The 14,413-nt window shown below is 43.3% G+C and overlaps 2 protein-coding genes across 17 annotated transcripts; one reads left to right on the top strand and one right to left on the bottom strand.

Moving 5' to 3' along the window:
- Positions 1-5,181: 5,181 nt before the first annotated feature.
- Positions 5,182-11,283, bottom strand: nfyal (nuclear transcription factor Y, alpha, like). Of its 16 annotated transcripts, none has more exons than XM_071476015.1 (10): positions 11,145-11,283; positions 10,234-10,342; positions 9,970-10,056; positions 8,874-9,020; positions 8,569-8,700; positions 8,362-8,464; positions 8,076-8,245; positions 7,098-7,271; positions 6,489-6,599; positions 5,182-6,224 (listed from the first exon to the last, which is right to left on the bottom strand). In XM_071476015.1, the coding sequence occupies exons 2-10, from the start codon at positions 10,312-10,314 to the stop codon at positions 6,162-6,164; spliced, it is 1,068 nt and encodes a 355-aa protein (XP_071332116.1). In that variant the 5' UTR covers positions 10,315-10,342; positions 11,145-11,283; the 3' UTR covers positions 5,182-6,161. The 16 variants fall into 16 exon arrangements, with proteins under 16 accessions (XP_071332116.1, XP_071332123.1, XP_071332124.1 ...); XM_071476022.1 differs by having other exon boundaries at positions 5,182-6,221; XM_071476023.1 differs by having other exon boundaries at positions 8,094-8,245.
- Positions 11,284-12,815: 1,532 nt separating this feature from the next.
- On the top strand, positions 12,816-14,309 carry ngrn (neugrin, neurite outgrowth associated). The gene is made up of 3 exons (XM_071476013.1): positions 12,816-13,281; positions 13,393-13,503; positions 13,596-14,309. Exons 1-3 carry the CDS (start codon positions 13,052-13,054, stop codon positions 14,179-14,181), a joined length of 927 nt encoding a protein of 308 aa, XP_071332114.1. The 5' UTR covers positions 12,816-13,051; the 3' UTR covers positions 14,182-14,309.
- The last annotated feature ends 104 nt before the right edge of the window (positions 14,310-14,413 follow it).

The raw sequence follows: 14,413 nt of genomic DNA, 5'->3' as shown, positions 1-14,413 counted from the left end.
CTGAGGCCTCAGCATCAGGACCAGGATCAGCACCAGTTTCTCCCTGTGTTAGTGGGGTTTTCACCGGGTGCTCCGGTTTCCCCCACGCTCCTAATTTGGACAATAAAAATGTTCAATTATATTTTTGATTTCTGAATGAACTTCTTCTTGAATTAGAGCAATAAAGGAAGATAAGAGGTGACCTGACATATGATAATATGACAAGACGTTATAATATATTTGTAAATCTGTACTAAAATACACTTGAATGAACATATAGTTACTTTTCACCACTAATATCAATACACAGGACGAGTCTTGTGTTGACTGAGTTATTGTTCCACACCTCCAGGTTACCTGTTACAACTATTCAGCTCTTATTTTGGTAAGCCTGCTAATAGTAACCCACAGACTGACAATTAGTGAACAGCACTTTAAATTTATTTAGTTTTATTTAAGTCTTAAAAAGTTTATGACTATTTCTGAACAACATGAAAAACATATTTTTTAATGGCCACATCATGCAGCACTAACTGAACCACCTACAACAAGGAACCACACACACACCTACAGGTGACAACATGTGATTATTATATTCTCTTTAACAGACACCACAGCTAATCAGTCACAGCTAATGCAGTCTTTTTAGTCAAATTACTCAGAAAGAAACTATCAAATTAGCCTCTGGCCTCAAACTTCACCTTAGATTATCAGTTTATTTTAACCACCACCCCCGGACAGATCATGATGGTCTTTTTAACGTCATTGCTGCAAAACCATAGAAGCTCTACATTATAAATCCATGAGGTTATGACACAGATCAGCTCTACAAGTGAACAAGAGATGCAGAGGAGCAGAGGAGCAGAGCCGCTTGTTGACCGGCGGAGAGAAATGCGCTTCCGCCGAGCGGCAGCTGAACTGGTGTAATACAACTCAGCCCCGTCTGCCGCTGCCTCCATCTGCTCGTTTATCAGTTATCGTGAGCTTCATTTTACTCAGGTAAAAAGCTGAACACTTTTGCAGCCACTGAAAGTCACACAATTAAAAAAAAGCGGAAATGGAGCAGCTGCCACGGTGTTGTTTTGTTTTTTTTTTAAGACGCGCTAAGACTTCCGGTAACCAGGCCTCTCAGAAAAGCAGAATATCTACTTATAATCAGGGTTAAAGTAACGAATCCTGTTGTGTAACATTTATTACAAAATGATGTGACCATGTACTACAAGGTGAGACACAACAGAATTATTGCTGAAATAGTGTCGGTTCGTTTTATTCACAGGGTTTCACCAAATCATTGTGATGAGCAATCACACACACATATCCAACATAAAACTGAAAACTAAAACATGGATGATGAAAACGAAACAAGTTTAGAGTCAGAGTCGCGTGTATGTCATGCGCATGCGCACCCACACCTGCAGTGTCCGCGCCCGAGAGTGTGACGTCATTTCAGAATCTGGATTTTGGCTTTGATCTCATGCTGATGTATCAAAGACACAGAGGTAAACCAGTTTCACACCTGACACTCAACACCTCATATCGTTTCTTGGAGCACTGAAGAACCAGACTCAAGAACCACAAAACATTCTACCATGGCGAAAACTTCCCAACGAGGCATGGCTCCTCCTGTTTTTAGCACTGTTGATGCTAAACTTAAACCCCGCAAGCGGGGCAGTGGTCCCAACGTGCCAGCGGCCACAACTGAAGCCTCCGACCTGAACAACGCAGGACTGGAGGATGCACCGGCAGGACCCACATCTCCGGTCTCCACCCTGAGCCCTGAGATGGGGGTCTCTGCCCTGAACATGGATGGAGCTACGGACAAGCAGGAAGTCCACACTTTAGTTCCAGACAACGCTGCCGCTGAGCCCACTTCCACAAACATCGTGGAACCGTCAAAGAAGGAGACAGAGTCCGACTCTTCCACCTCCAGCTGTGAAGCCTCGGTCCAGACAGACAGAGACACTGAAGACGCAGCAGAGGCAAAGATCCCAGAAGAGGAAAACGACTCTATCTCCACCATCATCCTGCACGCACCAGAGGAAAACACAGATTCAGGTGATTCCTCCGCCTCCGGCTGTGAGGACGCGGCCGAGGAAGAAGACAAAACCCGAGTGTTTGTCACCGTGCTGACGGCCAGAGTGCTCTCAAAGTGCACTGTTGTCAAACTCTGGAACAAGGAAAGTTTGGTCACCTACACCCAACAACTGGTGGACCAAACACTGCAGGGCCTCACTGTGAGCCAAGCTTTCTGCGTGGACAACAAAGACATCAAGCAGATGTGCAAGGCCGTGATCAACGACCTGAAGAAGACGTACGGCAACATGCGCAAACTGGAGACGGCCATATTTGCAGAGCACCCAAGTGTGGACGCTGCCATCGTTCAGTGTTTGCAAGCCCACATCAAGAAACACTCTGCTGCGGCTGCACACAAGCAGAAGAAGAGCGGTGGATGGAGGCAGCACATCTGGCCCCTCTTGCATGTTGCTGGTATTTGCGCTCTGTGGGGCATTCTGTTTGTAATCCTGGCATAAACCTGTGTCGCTGGCACGGTGGTGCAGTGGTTATCACTGCTGCATCACTGCTGTCAGCCTCACAAGTTTATACAGGGCCACACAGGGGCTGAGTGCTCATCCTGGTCCTGATGCTGAGGCCTCAGCATCAGGACCAGGATCAGCACCAGTTTCTCCCTGTGTTAGTGGGGTTTTCACCGGGTGCTCCGGTTTCCCCCACGCTCCTAATTTGGACAATAAAAATGTTCAATTATATTTTTGATTTCTGAATGAACTTCTTCTTGAATTAGAGCAATAAAGGAAGATAAGAGGTGATCTGACATATGATAATATGACAAGACGTTATAATATATTTGTAAATCTGTACTAAAATACACTTGAGTGAACATATAGTTACTTTTCACCACTAATATCAATACACAGGACGAGTCTTGTGTTGACTGAGTTATTATTCCACACCTCCAGGTTACCTGTTACAACTATTCAGCTCTTATTTTGGTAAGCCTGCTAATAGTAACCCACTGACTGACAATTAGTGAACAACACTTTAAATTTATTTAGTTTTATTTAAGTCTTAAAAACTTTATGACTATTTCTGAACAACATGAAAAACATATTTTTTAATGGCCACATCATGCAGCACTAACTGAACCACCTACAACAAGGAACCACACACACACCTACAGGTGACAACATGTGATTATTATATTCTCTTTAACAGACACCACAGCTAATCAGTCACAGCTAATGCAGTCTTTTTAGTCAAATTACTCAGAAAGAAACTATCAAATTAGCCTCTGGCCTCAAACTTCACCTTAGATTATCAGTTTATTTTAACCACCACCCCCGGACAGATCATCACACACCACTCACCACTATGAAAAAATCAACTTCAGCTTGTGATTGATTAGCAAGCTAGAAATATGTCAGTATTAAGTGAATTGATTCTGTTTATCTCCATTAAATGATTGGTCTGAATTTGTTGGACACAGCTTAAAGAAAAATCAGATTAAATAATGTCATTAATGTCAATCTAATGAGAATGAGGTTCATCAAAGCAATGACTCTGATAATGGTGAGCTATTGCGCATGCTCCAATTCAAGTGTACCCGGAAATACTTGGAAGAGGCCGGAGGGACCGCCCATGGATGTATTAGACCTGGACACCGCTCAGCCTTGCAGCCATTTTTTTCCAGTGGCCACTCGTGGTGTTGCAGCGAAAAACCCCCCTGCGGCCCAAAAAGCATTTTGGGGTCCTGAGCTGCTGCAGCCTGCTCCCCCTCTCTGTCCCTGAGGGGAAGAACCGTCCTGGACGTCCTCAACATCGCCTGTCTACCTCCCCACGTCCTCAGTGTGTGCTCAGTATACAGTAGCTAAATGTTCAGTGGCATTCATCATTTAAATTACATCTTTATAAAAAGTAATTTTGATATACTTTTTATTTTCAAATCAAATATCTGTGAAACAGAACAGTGAAAAATAGAAATAGCAATGACGGGACATAAAGCTTAACTACAGCCCTGCACAGTTTTGGTTGTTTTGTTTTTTTAAAGAAGGCATGCCGTATAAATCTGCTTCTCAATGAGAGAAAGTAAACGTGATAACTTTATCTGATGAGTTGTAGTTATCTTAAAATTGCCTAAAAGACAATTTAAACGTAATATTTTTTGCCTGGTTATGATTTTTTAAAATGTCGATTCCAATGTGACTTTAGGCTCTAAAGCCTCAGACTGAATGTTGTTGCCGTTTGTATAAATCCGTGTTTTAAGCCCCGGGCCGGTCCTGTATTAGTCTGTTCAACATCAGTCCGCTGGCAGGGCACTCGTGAACGCGCAGCGCCAGATCGAGAACGTTTTTCGCTCGTTCTCATTGCCCAAAGGCATGATGGGAGAGACACTACTGCGCAGTCTCTATGGGTGTATAGAGACGTATGTGCCATGGATGTATTATAAGGTCTTATTATAAGGTCTTATAATACATCCATGGTGCAGCCCCCTGCTCATAGGAGGCCGGTTGCAAGTCCCGCCTCCTTCACCATGATCAGCTAATCGTGGAATGAATGTCACAGTCTCCAGAGTCTGATTGGAGGAGCTTGCTTGGGACAGTGGTTTGAGGGGCCTCCTTGAGGGCAAGGACTTGTTTTTGTCCCAAACCTGAAAGAAATTAAAGAATAGAGAAGAGCATTGTGTTTCGTAAAAACCAAAACAAAAAAGGAAAAATAGAAAAAGATATCTCGTAACTATAACATTAACTCTCTCACGGATCCAGTTTATCAATCATCATCAATCATTGTCTATTAGATATCTATATAATGAATATGAGCTCAAACGCGTTTTGTAAAATGTTACACAAGTATTCACTTGTGTGAACAGAAACCTTTACAATTAACAGGAGGTAATGTTGCCATGGATTCAGGCTACAACTGGCGCCCCATTTTTTTCTCTTAAGAACCTGATGATTGAGGTTCTGAAACTTTCCTATTCCTGTCTCATTTGTCTATTGAACCGTACATTGTATCATAATTATTTAAGTCATAATTATGAGATACAGATGCCTTTTTTTCCTTTTGTGAATGTGATTTTTGTACTGTTGCCAACGACTAAAACTCCTGCGATATCCTGAATGACTGATGTAAGGACGAGTCTACACTGAACAAAACTGGAAGTTAAGAAAAAACACAAATAACCTTGAGTCACATAATAAAATTTAATTGACATACGTTTCATGAATTCAATGTCCAACCTTTTTTTCATTATAAAAAAAATAACATTTCAGGACTGCATTGGATGGGTAAAAAAAATCTATTATCTACAATGAAAAAATAACACTAACACTTAGGTGGACTGACCAATGGAGGAATAACTATATGGATAAGATGTGTAATGTGATGCAACATTGAGCCATTTTTTTCCCCACAAACACGAGGTTTAACTACAAATTGTATAAAATGCATCCACGGAATTGGAATTAGTAAATACATCTAATAAACACTGGGGGAATAAAATAATTTCTGTGCAACATCTTCACAGGAGTATCACATTTCAGTTTTTTCTCAGTGGACGCAGGTTGTTCTTGAGATCCTGGGTCCATCCCCCAGAGTACATGGATTGAAAAAATGAAATTCAAAATATGGGGCATCACAAATAAGATAAAGGACACTAGTGTAGCATCAAGGCTTGAGTGTCTCTGAAAAAAAATGTGTACCATTTACAAAAAATATTTAAAGCAACAAGTATCCACTAGTGACAAATTTTCTTATTTTTTAACAAATCAGGGTCTAACAGAGTATATGGCTTCACAGCTGTCATTTCCTCTGTGTCACTGACCCTGGTTTAACCATGATGTTTCATTATTGTCCAAACAAATCCATATGAAAAAATAAAAAGCTGGTCCTAAGTGCTTGACCAGTAAAGCCGAGCATGGAGGAATCCTCCATTTCAGAGAAGAAGACCAGTTCTAGGGCTCAGCAGCCACATGGCCAGCTCCCTGGAAGACCAGTAGAGAGAGAACAGGTGAAACCCAGTGGTGGAGTTTTCATTGGTGGTCTGTGACGGTGGGGCAGGAGGAAAAAAAGGTGACTGGAGAAGGTGCGGAAGATGGTTTAGCCGGGCTGAAGAGTCTCAGGCAGGGTAGAGTTTACTGAGAGGCGTTATGGTGATGTTGGCGACAGTGCTACGAGACTCGGATCATCTGAGCCACCGTCTCATCTGCTGCTGCCTGTGCTACCTCCTGCTGCTGTTGCAGAAGATGGAGGAGAAAGGATCAGTGAGGTCAGCATAATGAATTAGGAGTTTCATTCCTGAATGAGACAGTCTTTTCCAACAAGGTGACAACTAATTCCACACAAATTACTATTTAAAAAAGTCAATCACAGTAAGTCTGGCAGTTTAAAGAGCTTAGTTGACAGTTTATGACATAATTACAGGCTTGAGTCAGTATATTTTTTACTGAGTGATGATGTGCAGGTGATGTTATTCTACACATAGCTTCCTGTCACACCTGCGCAAGGGCCAAAGCCATTTCCTCCTTGTCCTTAGGGGAAAAGAAACGTCCTCCATCTCCTCGCTTACGCTGCATAGCGTGACGGTGGCGAGACTCGTGCAGGTATTTCTGTCAGAGAGAAAGTGGGTGTACAGGATCATGGTCAGTTTAACGTTATGATTACATTGTGTTACCTCTGTGGTGGTTGCTAGGTTGTTTCACCCACCCCCAATAACACCCAAACCCCACTTTCTCACTTGCCTCTCAAGGTATCAAGCCATGAAGATATTTCTAAAGATACCTTTAAAGGACTATCAGGAATATTTTTAATGTTAACATTAAATTAAATGACTCCATTTAATGCAACAGACAATTAACACCCCCAGTCTGCGCCTCTATGCTGCTTTCTGCTCTTTGTTTTGACTTTCTTCTAAACCCCTACATGAAATCTCAGAGAGCTACTCCCACCACACAAGATGATGTACAGAACGAGCCTATCACAAAATGGTAGCAAGACAACAGAAAGCCGAGTAGCTGATGAAGAGAGGGACAAGGGCTAACAACAGAAGGAGGAGACCGTCACTGTGCCCGTGTGTGTGGGGTAAGGTGAGGAACAATATGCCATACCCTCCTTTCTTTGGGGATCTTGCCCTCAGCCTCCAGCTTGGCCCGGGCCTGTCGTCGCTTCAGGATACGATGGTACTGTTTGGCATTGACGTAGAGAGGCTCCTCCTCTAGCATCTCAGCCCCTGGCAGGGGGATACGTTGCATTGTGGGAACTCCGCCACCTCCAGGCACCATCTGATAGAGACAGAGACACAAACATGCACACAGTGCTTAGACCCTCTAGCATGAAAATCATTTAACAGAATATACTGACATAAACAAAAAGTTACTGTCTATATGGATCAATAAATATCACATCAATTATCAGGACTTTATTCAACAGTAATAAACAGTACTAGATAACATGAGTTGTCAGAGGCCATGTGCACCCACACAGGTGTTTTCAGTCATTCTGGCTAAATAGTCTTCTCTACAGGTTGACATGCTGAGAATAGCATAATGTCATCAAATGAACTAATAAGTATCATATAGGGGAAAGTGGCCTCGCCCAAATAGGTACAATAAATAGAAGAGAGGTGAGGTAGAACTCAATGAAGCCCAATCTGTACACACACACACACAATCCTAAGCAGAGGGCTACTCAGGCAAATTAATTAAAAACGTGTGTCGGTGGACAACAGGTGTTGAGGGGCTTTAAATAAACATGCTCTGCAATTAACAAAAGTTTTTCAAATAATGTTGCCTGGAAAGTTTCGTAGTTCATTTTGTAAGATTTTCAATACGATTTAGCAGCAAAGACAACATATCATTCATTCCTACTATCATTGCAATATGACTCTCAGTTTCATATTCTGTAGAAAACGGGACTTATGATTAGCACAAAAATGATAAACTTAATACTAAATAATAATCACTAATAACCAATAAGCTAAATAATCACTACATTTACAAAGACATTTAAAAGTTCTGTGACCTCCACCACACCGCACACCCTTGTGGGAGTCTACATTAAAGAAAAGGTAATAAGATGCTGGGTACCTCTGCACAGGGTCTTACCATGACCATTCCACCTGCATTGACCATGTTACCGGAGACGGGCAGGGTGACGGTCACAGTGCCTTGGCCGCTGTTTGTGGTGTTGGTGTTGGCACCCCCTGCCTGTACAATCTGAGCGCCGGCCAAGCTGGCAGCTGGAATTGTGATCATTCCTGCAAAGAGATTATCATCACAGTTCTTACTCATAATGACCATTCGACTGTACGCCTGCTTGTAAAGTCCACAAAGCACAAGGAAAACAAGAAAGGTGGGAGGAAATGGAGTTTACCTTGCTGCAGGACGGTACCGTCTGCATTGACAGGCTGGTAGACGATGGTCTGCCCGTCAGCCGTCTGTGCCACCTGCTGGCCCTGCACGCTGATCTGCTGCCCCTGTGGAGCCACGAGTAAGGAGAGAAGGTATTTACCATAAGCATAGGAATAATAGTTTAATAGTTTAAGATTAAAATACCACTCTACTGGTCAGAATATAGCACCTGGTTCTGTCCAGCAGTGATGGCTGTCTGGGGCTGCTGGATGATGATCTGTTGGGGCTGACCCTGCTGACCCTGGAGCTGGAGAGTCTGACCACCCTGCAACTGGATCTGACCCGGCTGCACCAGCTGGATCTACATACAGACACAGTAACACACAAAGATTGGTCTAAGTTTCCTACATAATTTACTAAATACTACGTACTGAATATATATAATAGGGCTGCACATCCTTCATATCCACCAGTACTATTTCACATCTAGTAATCTAGATGTGGTAAATCTAGTAACTAAGCCTCATCCTTTACCTGCTGTAGTCCCTGAGCTCCAGACACAGGGACCTGCATTATGGTTTGCCCCTGACCCCCTGACATGGCCTGCACCATGATGGGTTGTCCTGATGACGTGATGAGCTGCCCGCCGCTCACCTGGACCATTAGAGGCTGCCCCTGGACCTACAGGAGATACAGAACACTGTTATAGCAGCACTGGCCGTGTTTGTTAGCTCAGTATCACTCATGTTTGACTTACAGGGCTGCAAGCAGGTGATGTTCAAACAGGAACATCCAGGATACCACATCATGGATTAAAGTATTCAATGATTTGCTGTCATCATTTCTGTTTTAGGATATACTGACACAAACTGCAAACTGTGTACAGTATATTTTCTGCTATTTTTGTCATGAAGTTAAACTACACAAAATACAAAACTTCTGTACTCAGTGGTTTTGCATTTACTGGAATACTGCTGCTGAATCAAGTGTTAAATTCATTTCAATCTGATTTGCTTAAAAGCACAGGATAGATAATGAATTTACATTCACATGTAAAACTTGACAAGAGCTGATGGTCCAACAAACATCCATAAATAAGTGAATGACCACAACTGACAAGTGAAAGCCTGTGGCAGAAGTTGTGTCACAGAGAAATGCCAGAGGGAAGGGACCACCTGCCATGTTTGACAAGACATATATAGCAAGATGATAAGAATTGACAGCCAGTAATGACCATCCATGTAGTTCAATGCTCAGCCCCAGAAGGTTGTTCAGCAAACGGCAAAACACATCCATTTGATGAATCTTTCAAATGGCTTTTATACTCATCACGAAGGACATTTGGCTTGTAAAACTTGCTTTTACAAGCAAGAGACAAATACAATTCAGACAAACAGTAGCCTTTTGTAATTTTTTAGCCATTAGAGCACAAGTGAAAACCTGAGGCTAACACACAACACAATGTGCTGAGGAACATGCAGTTCAGGCAGCTGTAAGACATGCTGGGAGGGAGGAGGGGGTGAACCAAACAGCACAGAGATGGGTCATGAAAAACAGCCCTGGTTGTAGCATGCAAACTTGTAGGCTGCAACACTGTCATGACACTGACACAGGGCGGCGGTGACACCACTACCTGGAGTGTCTGCACCTGCTGGCCTGAGGCCGTCACCACTGGCGCCTCTGTTTGCAGCTGCACAGCTGTCACTGTGCCCTGTGTCTGCAGACAAGGCAGGACAATATAATCTCAGACAAGTAATTATCAGGAGAGTAGACTGGATCTGGAATCCACTGGAACACTTTGAGTCTGGTTCCTGTTATGTGTGATCCTACAGCAGAAGTTGGGAAAACATTTCTTTATCAGAAACAAAATTAACTGGGTAAGTTCTGAGCTCACCTGCTGCTGGATCTGCCCATTGGTAGTCTGCACAACTATCTGCTCCCCAGTGGTAGTGGTGGCAGTGGTGTACTGCTCCATAGCTTATTATTATCACAATCCTCCTCTCCTGAGACAAAGGAAAGACACACACAGTATTAAATATCATTAGATGTATAGTTTTTATCAATGCATTTTTTTATGTAGGCCACAACATTTTTGTCCATCTACAAAAAAACATGTTTCTCTAGCCCCGATCTTAAGTTACATGTTGTCAACGCATTGATTAAGAACACTTTACATTATTCAAATGAGGACACATTTAAAGCCCATTCAATTCAGTTCATCAGGCTGACCTATGTCATAATATGTCACATGTTGTGTCTGAATTTTAGAGATGAAATATGAACCTCACACTCGGTGATACAGCGGGGTCAGCTGCTCGGTGTTGTTTTGTTAACTGGATATATTCGTATGAGAGCTAACACGGCTAGCGTCAGTTAGCAAGATTTTAAAACAGCCCAGTAAACGCTAGAAAGCGGACAACAGAGGCGAATCAACAGGGCGACTGCTAACGCCAGTGTTTATGTGTGTTGTTGTTCATTATAGTTTATGATAATTTACTTAACCGGTTGCTGGACGCCGGTTTTATCAACCACCCCTTTGTTTGAGATTCGATGATTTAGCTAACTAGCTAACGTTAGCCCAGGCATGCGGACCACCACACATCATCATGTTTCCTCGCAGGAGCAGACGCCGAGAACAAGAAGTTATTTGCAGCCCGACCAGCCCGGGACGCAGCGGCCTAAATCAAACTGCCATTCGAGTTTTTTTTTCCTCTCTTGCATTTAGCAGGGTTAGTAATTTGGTTGGTCCATGACAAACCAATCCGTGCTGACAACTACCAATGCCTTCAATCGGGTCTCCCTTACCGTATCTTCGCTGTCCGGTTTCCCTCTGATTGGCTCCAGTACAGCTCGCTAAAGCCCAATCAACAAAGTGAGCGGACAAAATGGCGCAAATGAAACAACGGCGCCCCGGGAGGAGGTGCGCAGCTGCGTGACACACGAACACGGGGACGGAGCGGGGCGCACGGGCCGCGCCGACCGCCAGGGGTCGCTGTTTCCCTACTTTTTTTATTTTTCAGTTTTATAACCATCTTCTGATTTTCATTATTTTTTTTTTAATTACTTTCTTAAACAGCGTACGGTGTAGGTTTATAGCCAGGAGGTACAGGAATTAATGCCAGAAAAGCAAAATGCAGACAACAGACAGCAGTCTAAGCCATCAGCCATAACTCCTCTCTGCCTCCAGGTTCATTGTATGCAATAGCAGTGTCCTTGAAGAAAAAGCTAAACAAACGTGTCCCACTCCGCCAGGGTGGAGTTTATGTGGATGTAATTTGCATAAAAATGATTCCCGTGAGCTGATTTCACTGTGGCAATGTGGATGAGGATGCTGGCCATTTGTCAAAAACTGTGTCACTCTGCCTGAAATCACCCTTAAGAGACACAAATCTTTCCAGACTTCTAAATAAAAGCACTGTCTTCAACATATCTATTTCTTGCATTATTGGGAGTAAAAATAACAAATAGCTATTGAAACATTTGATGGATGAACATGTGTTATGTTACAGGTGACCTTTGTTCAGTTCATGTCCATTTAATCGTTAATCCATCTGATGGATGGATTTGAAATTGTTATTTCAGTGTGGAGATTTCTTGATAAATTGAATCTTACATGTTCATTTAGAGACTATAATAAAATGATAAAGACCACTTCAACTCACCATAGAACAATGATTCAACAGATTGTGTTTCGGTGATGAGACCACTTAAGGCATTCGCCTAAAGGTGTCAACCTAAGTAGCAAGCAGTTCACAAATAAGTTTGTTAGACATTTTTTAACCTAATCAACTAAGAAGAAAATGTGCTCTACAAAAACAGAGGAGTTTAAGGGGAGGAAAATGAGAAAATTATATGTCATCTAATTCCCCCAAAGCCAAAAAAAATGAACTTTAAAATATTGAATGGCATCTATCCATCCAATGATTTCTTGCATGAAAAGATTTAATCGGGAAAACAATCCCTGTGGATTCAGACTGTATCTGAGTGGCCTTCAGAGTCAGCTGAGGACGGAGGGTGTTGTATGACATACATAGTTATATGTACATATATATAGTTAAACCCCATGAGGCAAATTTGTGATCTGTGATCCTGTGATAGAGGTGAAATTTGACTTGACCAGACTAGCCTCAACCAAAGAATGCATTGAATGTGTATATATATAATTATAATAATAATAATTATTGTTTTTCCTTTTGATAACGCCACCCCCACTCCAGTAGTCGGCAGTGCCGCGCCTTCTTTGTGTTGCAATGCTCATGTTTCCGGAAGTACATCCACGAGTTTCATGGGTCTGCGCCACTTCAGTTTTCTCCCCAACACACCCGAGGTGGGTAAAGACCCGCCCCTACCTTGCCTCTAATTGGCCAGTAGGCGGTTGGTTTAAATACGAAGCCCGGTGATTGGGTAGAATTGGGGTAGGCATACAGTGTAAGCCAATCATGAGCGGGGTGGTAGGTAGGGGCGTGTCTTCGCCTAACTCGGGTGGGAAGAAGGAAAGCGTCTGTGCCTAATGTTTGGAAGAAGTTCTTTCCTCTGTTGTAAAATAACGGCGAGGGGATGAAGTCTTTCCGCTGAGCGCTGCAAGGAAACCATACTACGCGATCCAAACGAGGTCTGTCAGCGGACAGTTTGACTTGTACTGACTGTGTGAACCTCCTCTTTGACATAACAAGCTAGCGACACGGCTCTAAGAGGCAGGACACTCTGTGAGCATGGCCCGGCCTCTGCAGGTCCTCTCCCTCCTGTCCAGGCTCGGTGTCCCGACAGTGAAAACCACAAACAGCTGTCGATTTGCAAGCAGAGGTACCAGGATGTGTCCGAGCCATGAGCGCAGGGACAGAGCCTCAAACAGGGCTCCGAGATACAGCGATGAGATGTCTGATGGGGACTTTGCAGTGGAGGATTTGGAGGATGTAGAAGACAAGCTCCAGGCTTTGGTTGAGTAAGAGACAGCAGGAGTTATTCCAATGTTGAAAACGACTACGCGTAATCCTTTCTGTATGCTGTCTGTACAATCTGTGACACTTCAAACCACGTCTCCCATGTTTTTCAGTGCAGAGAAGAAGAGACAGAGGACTGTGAAATATCACATACTGCGGAGGCAGATGGCTCCACCAGGTGCTCCACAGAGGAAACTAACCTGGGATGCCATTGAGCAGATCAGGTGAGGAGTTCTCTTAAGTTTGTCCAGCTGCTTAAACAAGAAGTACAATTCACCTAATAAAGGTTTGAAATTAAAAGACCATCAATTTTCAGATATCTGAAGCAGGAGCAACCAGAGGAATGGACAGTGGAGCGTCTGGCTCATGGCTTCTCTGTCAGCCCTGATGTCATCCTGCGGGTCCTCAGGAGCAAGTTTGTCCCAGCTCCTGAAAGAAAAGCCAAGCAGGATGTTAAAGTAATAGCTACGCTGGGTCAGCGGGTGCTGCCTTCAGGTGCTGGGGCAGAGGACAGACTGAAGCTGCCCGGGAACCATACACCAGCCGTGCTCCCATCTGGAAGTAGAGAAGGTGCTTTAATCACTGCAACTGACCAGACCCTAATGATTCGAGAAGGCTCGGGGACCCCGGCCAAGAGTCCTGCCCCTGTTACTGTTCTGCCCACCCAGTTCACAGCTGGTGTTAGTGGAGCTGCCCCAGCAGCAAGATCGACAGAAGAAGACAGGCCTACCAACACAAATCCACCAGAGGAGGACACAGAGGAAGAGGAGAGCTGGGATGGACAGGTGTTGACAGAACAAGAACTTCAGGAGTTTATGGAAATGGAGAAGGCCGCTCCTCCTGTGGTGCAAGTTGGGAATGAGTTCTTTGACAAAGAGGGCAACTTTTTATATAGAATCTGAGGTCTGTCTGTTGAACTGTCAGCAGTATTACACTTTACAATAATCAACTCAGCAACTTTTGGAACAGATCAGTACTGTGCAGGCTAGACACAGGCAAAACAGTCTAATGAATAAAAACTATAATTTTGTATTGGTTATTTATTTAACTTTTTCTCTGTCTTGTTCATTTAGTTGTGTTTATTACCCCATGAATTGATTTCTTGATCTCTGTATTTATTTCCTTTTCACCTTT

This window comes from Trachinotus anak, unplaced genomic scaffold (genome assembly GCF_046630095.1).
Source record: "Trachinotus anak isolate AG129_WGS33_773 ecotype Australia unplaced genomic scaffold, CSIRO_AGI_Tana_v1 ptg000004l, whole genome shotgun sequence".
Taxonomy (NCBI): domain Eukaryota; kingdom Metazoa; phylum Chordata; class Actinopteri; order Carangiformes; family Carangidae; genus Trachinotus; species Trachinotus anak.
The sequence above is the reverse complement of the archived record's forward strand: the minus strand, read 5'-3'. Positions and strand labels throughout refer to the sequence as shown.

Coding starts and splice junctions, on each gene's coding strand:
- ngrn (XM_071476013.1), top strand. CDS start 13,052: ATGGCCCGGCCTCTGCAGGTCCTCTCCCTCCTGTCCAGGCTCGGTGTC. Junction 13,282..13,392: donor AAGCTCCAGGCTTTGGTTGA/GTAAGAGACAGC, acceptor CATGTTTTTCAG/TGCAGAGAAGAAGAGACAGA. Junction 13,504..13,595: donor GATGCCATTGAGCAGATCAG/GTGAGGAGTTCT, acceptor ATCAATTTTCAG/ATATCTGAAGCAGGAGCAAC.
- nfyal (XM_071476015.1), bottom strand. CDS start 10,314: ATGGAGCAGTACACCACTGCCACCACTACCACTGGGGAGCAGATAGTT. Junction 7,272..8,075: donor TGGTAAGACCCTGTGCAGAG/GTACCCAGCATC, acceptor TGTCTCTATCAG/ATGGTGCCTGGAGGTGGCGG. Junction 6,600..7,097: donor AGATCCCCAAAGAAAGGAGG/GTATGGCATATT, acceptor TCTCTCTGACAG/AAATACCTGCACGAGTCTCG.